Source organism: Macrobrachium nipponense, chromosome 1 (genome assembly GCF_015104395.2).
Source record: "Macrobrachium nipponense isolate FS-2020 chromosome 1, ASM1510439v2, whole genome shotgun sequence".
NCBI lineage: Eukaryota > Metazoa > Arthropoda > Malacostraca > Decapoda > Palaemonidae > Macrobrachium > Macrobrachium nipponense.
In genome coordinates, this window is record NC_087200.1 from 115,844,429 (window position 1) to 115,856,895 (window position 12,467).

General features: G+C 43.9%; 1 protein-coding gene across 1 annotated transcript; it reads left to right on the top strand.

The window, feature by feature from the left end:
- Positions 1 to 9,558: 9,558 nt before the first annotated feature.
- On the top strand, positions 9,559 to 12,069 carry LOC135218917 (uncharacterized). The gene is made up of 3 exons (XM_064255360.1): positions 9,559 to 9,637; positions 10,284 to 11,619; positions 11,718 to 12,069. Exons 2-3 carry the CDS (start codon positions 10,292 to 10,294, stop codon positions 12,067 to 12,069), a joined length of 1,680 nt encoding a protein of 559 aa, XP_064111430.1. The 5' UTR covers positions 9,559 to 9,637; positions 10,284 to 10,291.
- Positions 12,070 to 12,467: the final 398 nt, after the last annotated feature.

A 12,467-nucleotide genomic window follows, 5' to 3' on the forward strand; every position in this document is an offset into this window, starting at 1 on the left:
GAAGTCGCCACTGCTCTCACTTCATGAGCTTTTACTCTCGCCATGGTTGTTTCTCTCTCTTGCAGATGCGTGTGCGCCTCTGTAATTAAGTCCCTTAAAAAAAAACGACATAGCATTCTTGGAAAGGGGCCTTGACGAATCCTTGACCGAGCACCAGAGATTACAAGACGGGCCTCGGACAGTCTTGGTGCGTTCTAAATAATATTTAAGCGCCCTCACTGGGCAGAGAAGTCTCTCCTGTTCCCTTCCCACTAAATCCGTAAGGCTTCGAATATCAAAAGAGCGTGGCCATGGTTGAGAAGGATCCTCATTCTTCGTTACGAAGTTTAAAATGAAGGAACATACTGCTTTTCCTTCCGCAAAGCCAATTCTTTTGTCTAGTGCTTGCAGTTCGCTGACTCTTTTAGCTGTAGCGAGCGCAACCAGAAAAATAGTCTTCCTCGTAAGGTCTCTAAGAGAACTAGACCCCAGAGGTTCAAACTTGGAAGACATCACCCACTTTAAGACCACATCCAAATTCCATGATACACTATTAGTTTTGGAGACTGAGCCTTGGATGTATTAAAAGATTTAAGCAAATCCATCAAATCCTGGTTGCTTGAAACCTCAATGCCCGTATGGCGAAACACTGATGCAAGCATAGAACGGTATCCCTTAATTGTTGAAAGAGAAAGACGGCGCGCTTGATGCAGATAAAGGAGAAAATCCGCGATCTGACTTAGAGTGGTTTTAGAAGAAGAGACTCCAGATCGTTTGCACCAGTCTCTAAAATTAGCCCACTTGGACTGATAAACTTTGGATGACGAGGATCTCCTTGCTGCTGCAATAGACTTCGCAGCTCCCCTCAAAAATCCTTTGTTTCAGAGGAGGCGTTGGATAGTCTGAATGCAGACAGCCGTAGAGCGGATAGGTTTTCGTTGAATCTCCTGTAGTGCGGTTGTCTGAGTAGATCTACTCGTTCGGGTAGTCTTCTCGAAAAATCTATTAAGAGATGTAGGAGTCCTGGGAACCATTCCCTCGCTGGCCAGAATGGGGCCACCAGAGTCATTCTTGTGTTCCGATGGTTCACGAACTTGTTTAGAACTGCTCCTATTAACTTAAACGGTGGGAAAGCGTATAGGTCCAGGTCCGACCAACTGAACATCATCGCATCCACCGAAAGGGCTTGGCTGTCCGATACCGGAGAGCAGTAAAGAGGAAGTCGGAAGTTCTTGTTGGTGACGAATAAATCCACCATCGGCTGGCCCCAAAGAGACCACAGAAGATGGCATAAATGGTCGTGTAACATCCATTTGGTCGCTAAAACCTGATTCCTCAGGCTAAGTTGGTCTGCTCTGACGTTTAGCTTTCCCTGGATGAACTTCGTAAGGAGAGTTACGTGGATCGTTTCCGCCCACAGCAGTAGTTCTTTCGTCGCTTCGCATAACAAAAAGGAGTGAGTCCCCCCCTGCTTTTTTATATACGACAGGGCCGTGGTGTTGTCCGAGTTCACAAGGACCACTTTGTTCCGGACGACTGACTCGAACTTCATCAAACCTAGATGAATTGCTTTCAGTTCCTTTACGTTGATATGCAAATCCCTCTCTTCTGGAGACTACAGGCCCGAAACCTCCTTGTCCTGTAGCGTCACTCCCCATCCCCGATCTGATGCATCAGCAAACAGTTCGAGGTTCGGGCTCAACAGATGGAGGGATTTCCCTTGTAACAGTCTTTCCTCCGAGTTCCACCAATTCAGTTGCAGCTTGATTCCTTCCAGGATTGGAAAAACGATAGAATCTGGTACCTTCTTCCGTTCCCAGTGCTCTCTCAAATAGAATTGGAGAGGTCTCATGTGCAATCTTCCCAGAAAAACGAACTGCTCCAACGAAGCCAGCGTCCCTAACAGGCTCATCCAGTCGTTGGCTGAGCATTGCGACTTCCTCATGAAGTCTCGTATTTTCTTGAGGCCCGTACTGACCCGCTGATCGGACGGAAAAGCCCGAAAAACTACTGAATCCATCCGTACTCCCAAATAAGTCCTGACTTGGGACGGGATCAATTGTGATTTCTGGTTATTCACGATCAGACCTAATTCCTTTGCTAACTGAAGCGTGACTTGAAGATCCTCCGCACACTTCTCCTTCGACTGCGAACGAAGAAGCCAGTTGTCGAGGTATAAAGAAATCCTAATTCCTCTCAAATGAAGCCATCTGGCCACAGGTGTGAGAGCTCTTGTAAACACCTGCGGTGCTGTCAAGAGACCGAAGCACATCGCCCTGAACTGGAACACTCTTCCGTTGAACATGAAACGCAGATACTTCCTTGAAGCTGGATGTATGGGGATGTGGAAGTATGCGTCCTGCAAGTCTATGGAGACCATCCAATCCCCCTGTCGAAGAGCGGCTAGCACCGATTGGGTGGTCTCCACAGAGAATTTTGTCTTGCGTACGAATTTGTTCAAGGCACTTATGTCTAGCACTGATCTCCAACCCCCCGATGACTTGGGGACTATAGAGAGGCGGTTGTAAAAGCCTGGGGAAGGTGGAAGAGCGACCGTCTCTATGGCTTTCTTTTCTAAAAGGGCAGAAACTGTCCATGGTTCCGCCCCCTTCTCCTCCCAGACTTGCCAAAACTCTTGCAGTCTGGCTCCTACTGGTGTGCAGAGGTACACACACTCAGTTTTTGGTTGTAGAAGGTCTGATTGCTTTGGGTACGAATCTTGTCCTTCCTCGCATCTTGGAGAAAGGGTGTGAGGAAGATCTGTTCCGAAAGGGCTTCTCGGGTTCCGGATTCGTTGCAGGACGCGAAACCGTAGTTTGTACTGTCCTTGGCTTCTTAGTTGATTGTGCCAGAAGGTCTTGAGTGGCTTTCTGCGCTAGCGACTCCGCAATCTCCGCTACTAAGGGTTGTGGGAACAGAAAGCGCTTATCTAAAGGAGCGAACAGTAACGCCGACTTCTGAGAACGTGATACTCCTCTCGCAGTGAAGGAGCACCACAACTGTCGCTTCTTCAGCACTCCCATCGCAAATACCAAAGCCAGCTCCAATGCACTGTCCCTGATGGCTTTATCGATACAGGACATCACTCCCGCAAATTCCGACAGGCCAAAGCTCTTGACCTTCCTCCCGAGAGCACCAATGGACCCAATCAAGGAAACTGATCACTTCCAGTACCCTAAAAACATTCTTGGAAAAATGATCCATTTCCGACGAGGTAAAAAAGATCTTGGCGGAATTAAGGGCGGATCTCCGAGCTGCGTCGACTAGACTGGAGAAGTCCCCTTGGGAGGAGGCAGCGACTCCCAGAGAGAAGGCTTCCCCAGTTTCGTACCAAACTTTACTCTTGGAAGAGAGTTTGGAGGGAGGAAAACAAAAAACTGTCCTCCCTTGATCCCTTTTCACACTAAGCCAATCATCCACTTTCTTTAGCGCTTTTCTGGCTGAAATCAAAAGCACCAGCTTCATGAAATTCGAGGAACTCGTCCTGGTATCCCTCGCATACTGCGATTCTGGAGAAGGAGGGGCGGCAGGAGTGAAATCTTCCGAGAGGTTGTCGGCAAAAAATTTCAGTAGGAGTTTGTAATTAGACTGTACAGACTCCTTCTCTGCTTCCGGAAAGTCTTCTTCGCAGAGATTCTCTTTAGAAGAGACTGGGGAAAGGCCGACAGAACAATGTCCTCCCAGTTCTTCCTCCTTTGACAAAATATCCACTCTGCTATCCACTGCTCCAGCAAGGGGAGCGTGGACTGGATCCGCACTTGGCAACGAAGAAACTTGCGGTTGCATCTGCTGAGTACCCGGCTGTACAGTAGGCGGCAGGGTCGGCGGCAGGGTGGGTGGGGCGGGTGGACGTTGGGGAGCGTGAGCTGTCACGCACGAGTGTACGCCAACTGGATTGAGCGCGAGCTGAGAGTCTGGTGCCAAAGCGAGCGAAGTCTCATTACGCGTCAATGTTTGCGATTGACCTAGCAGCCCCAAGATATTGTCTGCACTTAGACTGCATATCTTGAAGGAAAACAGAGGGAGCAGACGAAAAAGCGGCGGCATCCGACTTGGCAGAAGTAGGAGCGGCAGGAATAGACGCGGAAGCGTCAACTGAGCGCTCCCTTAAACACCTCTCGAGGTGCTGATTCTCGACGAAAAGCAGCAGGAGAAGACAAAACGGGAGAATCCGAGCGTGAATCATGACACTTGGCAGTCGAAGACAAAGCTAGTCTAGAAGCTCTCTTATTACACTTTGCCTTGAGCGTGGGAGACTTGCGCTTGGAAAATTCTTCCTGCGAAGACGAAAACCTCTCAGGAGATTCCCAAAAACTACACGAAGGACCTTCCTGTTGCCTGAAAGAAGGTTTCTTCTTGGGTACTTATCCCGGAGAAAGCTTGCGTGTTCTCTTCAACGGGCAAGATTCGTCCGGAAAACGCCATCCCCTGCGTGGAGAGTCCTCCGAACTAGAAACGGAGGAAAGACACTTCCCTGAGTCGCCTTTTCGGTGGCGCTCAGCAGCAGTTTGGGAAATAGCAACAAAACTGCTTGAGGGGGCAACTGCTCAGGAGCAAGTCCCTCTCGCCTCCCTTGGACTGTCAGCATGTCTCCTCCCAGGGGCTGGGGAGTCTGGCAGAGGCTTAGGTCTAGGAGAACGAGAGGGCCGAGCAGTCACCTCCTCCACAACACTCGCACTAGGCACTGCACTTAACACCTTCTCCGACAGTGACTTATCTGTCTCGCTTATCTTCTCCATGGCAGTGAGAATTACACTAAATTTAGAGTCCATTTGGACTTTAAGATTGGCAACAGTGTCGGGTTCGGGAATTACAGAGTCTGGGTTGGGGGAAATGTTAGAAATCGGAATGTTAGTGACAGATTCTTCCTGACTAACTAATTCCTGAGACACCAAAGAAGAAGTCCTAGCTGACGCTCTCCTAATTCTGTCTCTTTCCAGTTTCCTAACATACTTGTTAAATGCCTTCCACTCCTTCTCAGTTAGCTCCTTGCATTCATCACAGGTTAAGGTTGCACAGCAAGATTGACCCCTACAAGACACACAAATGGTATGAGGATCCACACTAGCCTTACACAACCTTGTTTTACAGCCCTTGCTGCAAAACCTATAATGAATTAAACTAGAATCCAACATATTCCTAGCGAAAATGCCTAACTAGCTGTAAATCAACACCGTTAACCGCATAATCATACAGAATACTTCACCAAAAATCCTGACAAAGATCGTATGACCGACGAAGAAATTCAACCGAAAGGGAGCAGGAGTTACCTACTCCACGGCAAAAAAAATCTGAGCTTAGCTGGAATAGTTCCTAGTACCCCGGTAGGGGCCAGGGGGGAAGGGATCACCTGATCTATCAACTAGCGCTACCGCGAATTTTGAAATTCTGCCGTGACATCAGAGACTATAGCTATATGTAACTACCAGGTAAGTTGTATACGTAAAAACTGCATAACAATAAAAAACTTCCATCACTGCATTGATACTAAAGGAAGTCGAAATCTGTAAATGCTACTGTTCATGGATAAATGGAAAACAGTACTTTTTGTTATGCCTATGAACATTTTTTGAAGCTACTCTTCTTACTGCTTCCAGCCAAAGGTATGACTAAAAAAAATAATTACTGTACTGTACAAATTAAAAGCTGAATAAATGACATGTGTAGCCTAGGCCATTTTTTATAATGTACAACTCTCTCAAAAGTTATTTTAACAAAATGACAAAGATGTAAACACATTATTAAACAAATGTTACATAAAAATCTTTATGGACAATTCTATTTTTGTGTAGTAAATACATCAATATGGGTGCAATATTAGAGTAAAATGGTCTGTGAATATAAATTACTATTCATCGTGAGGCTCGTGAATATGAGCTGTTCTAAATTTGACTGGCCTTATGCCATTAGGCAGCCATAAAATATACAAGAAAGAAAGAATTCTTAGTTAAGTGTGAAGATCTGATAGACATGCTAGGTTGGATGGTAAGGAACACTATAACATGTATAATATTTATTTAAAAGAAAAAAAGTTGCAGTTTTATACATTTTACGAATTATCGCTATAAAAAATATACAATTTAAAAATTTGTATTTTTCCTAGATATATAACCTAAGCCTTTGAAGTGGAGACTTAGAAGGTATTTGTGTGTAGCTGAACGGTTGAATGAATGTAATTGCAAAGCCAGTGCAAGAGCAGGGGTTCCAGCCAAGTTTCCATCACATAAGGGATCACTTCAAGGCTTAAGCAGGGTGGTAGAGATGAGATATATATATTAGTACATATATGGCTTTGGTTTGTATACCTAGGGAAAACAAGTTACTTTGAAGAAAAAAAAAACACAAGAATACAAAGTGATGCCTTTAAGTGGAGACCTTTTTTTTTAAGGAAATGTTTTTGAAGTTAAGCAAAAAAAAAAAAAAAATATTTAAAGAAAGGAGAGGAATCCTGAAGAACCAGGTCATTTTCCATAAGGAATGATTTTGGTAAGCAGCACACCCTGAGAATTTCTAAGTATGTAATGAGATCCTGAAAGCAAGAAAATTCAAGTAGATACAAAGTAATGGGAGACTGAGATAGGTACATTCTAGACTAAATAGAACTTGCCTAAAACTCTACTTCATTTCAGCATCAACAACCTAGTTATTGCTTTGAAACAAAAGGTAAGGCAGAGGAAAAAAACACACACACAAAGTACTCAGACAAATAACTTTTCTGACCAAAAAAGCTCAGGAGATTACAAAACTTGTTTAGCAGCTATCACAGGCCAAGGAAAAGATGTCCAAGGACTAGTGAGTGAAATCCCTTGGAAAGGATGAGGTAAAGGTAGTCTGTCTACACCAAACTGCTGCCCTCATTACCTAGGAAACCAAGAAGTTTTTAAAGATAGTGATTGATGAGCCCATGCCCCTGACTTCATGATTCATGAGGTCTCAAATGAGGTGGGGGAGAAGACATATCCAAAGATGTACTGTTTGCCTCTGAATGATATCATGAAACAGGGAGATAAACATCTAGGGCACTTCATTTTCATGCTTGACAGTACAAATCAAAAGTCTCCTGCAAAGAAACATCTCACCCTGGAGACTATTGCAAAGCCATTTCCATTTCCAAGCATGCAAGAGATAAACTGTTCCTGTCCTAAATTTAGAGTTTGATGATAGGATCTACCCCACAGATCAGGAAATGTTGGACTAGACTAGGAACCTTTTGAGGTCCTTCAGTGTTCTATTTTCAATCAAAGTAAGAAGAGACAACCTATCACATAGAGTATCCCACTAAAATTCAAGCCACGCAAAATGCTTGCTGGGTGTGAGGTGGCGCTTGTTCGTTTATAAAGAAATCTTTCAACTGGAGCCTGTTGACTACCACTCCCAAGTTTTGTAAGCAATCTTCACTGATGGAACCCCAGAACAACTACCTGTCCAAATAATAGCTACCAGTTGAATTCCTTCTTTTCCAGGTTATTAGACAAATATTGTTCCTAATTTTATGAAGATTCTCAGTGTGATGCTAAAGGGTGTAACCTTAAATCTGTACTTGTCCCTCCCTATCCAACATTATAGTTAAACCTCACATGATTACACCATACCTTTACAGCTACACATAAGCTGTCACGTAAGCCTAAGCCTGTAGCATTTGCACCTGCCATGGCAACCAGACTTGCAGCCACGTTTTGTAAGCTATTCATTACTCTTTGCAATGGGGGAGTTGGCTGTCCAGGAGACTTTCCAGTCTTCACCAATCATTTTCCCAACCCCAGTCAGTTGAACTCTGTGCTTCTGGCTGGCACAGAATTGCATAACCCCACGAACAATTGGCCTGATGTGCTTTTTGTTTGGTGTGTTGAAGCAGAGTTGCTCTGGTCTCTGCTTTCTGGCAAACAAGTAAAGTCTGGCCTCATCCACATTGTTAACTGTGCTTGACCTGTCATACAAGAGGACCACAAACTTCTCCAAAATCTTCAAATTACCATCTTTGATGGTTGGTGAGTACTTGCCAAGTTTGGAAAAAACTGGAGTGGCCTATGGAAAATTGTCCCATATCTGCCATGCTGTTTTCTTTCCTTAATGTCTGAAGGCTGAGACATCATCACAACCTGTAAATGTATGGAAGAATGGCATGCCTTTGGCCTTCTCTTGACCAACATTGTTACTGCACAGGTTGTGAATGACGATCCATAAAGGCTCTTTCCTTGGCCAAATGCGAGCCACAGCTGCTGCAGACCCATGCTTTGCAGAGTTGGGGACACTCAGCTACAAGGACATCTGTGTCGTTGGCTTGGACCATGATAGACTTGCTTCCCTGTCATGCAGCATATCTGACATGGACAAAAATGCAGTTGTAAGAACATTTGTCCAGTCCAAGTAGACTTGCTTTGTGAGTGCTAGGTGCTTGGGCTCCCTTGGTCACAATAAAGTTTGGTGCAGACATCTGAGCAATCTTGACTTCCAGGAAGTGATACAGCTAACTTCTTGTCATTGTGCCTCAAGAAGTTTTGCCAGTTTGAAGGAATGGTGTTCTTTTCTGTCATGTTGCATTTTCCCCCATGTCCCCTTTTGGACCTTGTGTTGACTTGTATACATAAGCATAGGCACTAATTCTTGGCAGAAAACCAAGGGCTGCAGAGTCTGCTAAAGTCTTAGATCTTTGGGTGGCTTTTGGTCTGAAAGTGAGATGTGTTTCTCAAGTATGGAGGAGAGTTGGGACTTCTGACAGCTGTAAATCTTTCCACCCTCACTCAAAGATGCAGGGAACAACTGATCCTTGTGCTTAAGGAATCTCTGCAGGTCGCATTTCCTGCTTTGACAGGAAATGAATAGCTAGGAGAAAAGCTGACATTCATCTTTCAGCTGTTCCTGTTTTGGTGGTTCTGTAACAGGCTTATTTTGAGAGAAGTCAAGCCTGTTCTTCCTAATGGGCTCATAGAATGAGGTTGGATTATCAGCGAAGCCTCTCACAAATATCTCCTACCTTTACTTTCCTTAATGACTGCATTTGCCTGTTCGTGCTTAAGAGCAAGCACTAAGAATTAATACCCTCTATGTGCAATGAAATTCACTCTTTTAAACTAAAGCTAAAGGTATACCACCACCTAAATTATATATATAGACTTGCAAACTATTATATTGAACCTGTAAATTATTATATTGAAACTGCTCATGTAAGATTAATTCTTATATCTGGCAGAAGTGGCAGACCCGATGGTCATTTCTTGCAAATAACACAAAGTATAGAGCTATTCGACTCAACGTACCCTTCTGGTCATCAGCGTTCCATAAAAACTGAAGTGTGATAGTTTCATGCAGGCTGAGAATTGGGCACTCTCACCTGACTCATAAATTTTTGTTAGAAGGCTCTGAAGTTCCAGTGTGTGCTCATTGTAACAGCCCCTTGTTGATTGAGAACATTTCGGTCCAGTGTCAACAGTATGCTGCTGTGCAGCATAAGCATGGGCTTGCAGGCAAGCTCTTAGCTAAGATTTTAGATGATAGGGTAATGTGGGGGATTAGCGTACACGGGGTTGGACCGTACAAGCTCTGTTAAAATTAGAGAATTTAAAGAAGAGTTCTGTTGGCAGCACTGAGATGTGAAGCGTCATCAGTGAACCAAGATGGCTGCTTTCATTTCTCCTAGCTCGACGGGTATGGATTGGAGGTAAGATTTTTTATTTTTGTAGCATCCGATTTAATTTGAGACATCCATATCATATCGTTTCCTAATCTTGAATGCAGCCTGATCCTATTGGTAAGGTATTGAATATGAATATTAGGCAGATGTAGGTGATATATGAAGATATATCTAGGTTTTATCCAACATTGTTGCTGTGATAATGGTTTGAAGGCAATATGGCTTGTAGGGGGTGTAGCGTACATTGTTGTGAGGGGGTGTAGCGTACACAAATTTCTACATACTTTATATTTTACGTTCAATCAAGATAAAACCCCTATGTAATAGTTTACTTACATTCAATATGAAGAAATGCAAGTACCAGGTGTATAATAGGCGCCAAAAAAAACTGTTACATTGTTGAAATGGTAAGGGAAAATAAATATTTTCTGAATGCAATTGAAATGTGATATTACTCATGTAATGATGTTTAGTGCGCATTTGCGGTATTGTACGTGTGTTGTGAAGTTTATAATCGTGTAGGGTGGTTGGATAAATTTTTTTTTTATTTTCAAAAACAGCTGTAGGTATGGGGGTGCAACGTACGATGGTGTACGATGCACCCCCACACTTGACACATCCTGTTCATTTTGGTAGTTACCAGTTATTTGATGACTTGTAATTTCACTTACAGACTAAAACATGCCGAGGACGTTTGTGCCAAAGGGGGAGAGGCAAACAGATAGAACAGCTTTGAAGGAGGCTTTTCAGTACCGTGTGGAAACAGGATGCAGTATCAGGGAAGCTTGCAAGAAGTTTGGAGTGAAAGTGATGACCTTACAGGATGCAGTCAGTAGATCCAGAAAGTTATCTGATGGTAAGACCTTTGTCCCTCTCCATGGCAGTCCCCACAAGGTCTTCACAGAGGGGGAGGAGACAAAGCTTTGTGAGTATGCTATCAAGATTGCAAAGATGTTTCACGGCCTCCCAGTCAAGGAGCTCCGTAAGCTGGCTTACGAGTATGCACTTGCCTGTAAGTCACCATGTATCCCGTCAGCCTGGGAGAGGGAACAGTCTGCCACCAGGGACTGGTACTATGCATTTATGGCTCGCCACCCACAGCTGACTCTGAAGGCTTCGGAAGGAATGTCCATTGCCAGGGCTGTAAGCTTCAATAAGCACAGTGTGGGCATGTTTTTTTATGCTTATATTGAGGCTATGGAAAAATACAGATTTAGTCCTGACAGGATATTCAATCTTGATGAGAGCAGTCTAAATACTGTAATGAAACCTTTAAAGGTTGTCTGTAAGAAAGGCAAGCCAGTAGCATCGCAGATTTCTCGTGAAAGAGGAAAATCAATGACTTTCGTAGGAATTATAAGTGCTGGAGGTAGTTTCCTTCCTCCAGTATTCATAATTCCAAGAAAGCGCTGGGATGACTCCTTTATGAGAGGGACACTTGCAGGATCTAAAGGTGTCCTCAATCACAATGGCTGGATGAATGGGGAATGTTTCTTTCAAACACTAGAGCATATTCAAGAGAAGACATTCTGCAGCCCAGAGAACAAGATCCTTTTAATTATGGACAATGCAGAATGCCATATGAACATCAAAGTCATTGAATATGCAATGAACAATGGCATAGTGATTGTGACTCTGCCACCCCATACCACTGATAAATTACAGCCATTGGATGTTGCTGTCTTTGGGCCCTTTAAGTTGCATATGCGAGGACTATTGAATGACTATTCCCTCATGCATCCTCAGACCCACATTACAGAGCACATTCTCCCAGATTTTGCCTCCAAAGCATGGATTAGAGCCTGCACTCCCTCAAATGTGATGAGTGGATTTTCAGCTACTGGCATCTGGCCAGTAAATAGAAACATATTTCCTGATGAGGTCTACATGAGAGCAGCTGTCAGTGACCAGCCAGAACCACCACAGGACAACGATAGGGAAGACCACACTGCTACAACCAGCCCTACCAGCCACCAGCCAAGCAATGCACTGAGGAGCCTGTCATTTCAGTAAGCATAGCTTCTTCCTCCACTACGTTTGACTGTCCTCCACCATTACCCTCTAGGGACAGTAGTATTACTACAGCTGCCATTCCATCTACCTCCAGCGCGGGCCTGTCACCAGAAGACATTCGTCCCTATCCTAAGGCTGCAGCACGACCTCGAGGGAAAGGAAGGAAGAGGGTCCATGCATGCATCCTCACAGATGAGGAAGCCATCGAGAAGCTCCGAGAGAAGGGCAAAAAGAAAAGTGTGGCAAAGAAAAAGAAAAGTAGCAAGACCACAAAGAAAAGGCCTCAAGAGCTATCCAGCAGTGAAGATGAGGACAACCCTGAGGTGGTTTTGGATGACTCGTCTGAATATTCTGATGAAGCGGATGGTGAAACAGAAGACCAGCCCTATCCATTTGTGCAGAAGGAGGCAGAAATAGGGGACTTATTTTGGTGGAGCTGGAACTAGAGGAAGTCGAAATACTGGGGAAAAGGTGCATTATGTTGGTAAAATCCTCTCTATGAGGACGACACCAGCTATAATGTAAGTTTTCTCCGGATCAAGTCTAAGTTTGGTATTCCAGACAACTTTTGTTTCCCTCTAATAGAGGACACAGCAAAGGTGTCCAAAGAATCCTGCAAAGGTGTGTTGAAGCCCCAGCAAGGGCGTACTCAACGACTTTCAAATATAGTAAAGCTAAATGTTCCATTGTATTCATTTAACATGAAATGAGGTAGGCCTTTATTTTTCCAGTTTTCTTAAATAATAGGACTTTATTTTTCCACTGGTTTCTTAAATAAACAATATTGGATGCTTATTTGTTTTATTTCACACAGCAAAATATCATTCATAAAACTTCTTATTGG

Bases quoted from the DNA above. Each gene is read 5' to 3' on its own strand.
- LOC135218917 (XM_064255360.1), top strand. From the start codon at position 10,292: ATGCCGAGGACGTTTGTGCCAAAGGGGGAGAGGCAAACAGATAGAACA. The intron at 11,620-11,717 runs GTAAGCATAGCT...ATCTACCTCCAG, and splicing joins CTGAGGAGCCTGTCATTTCA to CGCGGGCCTGTCACCAGAAG.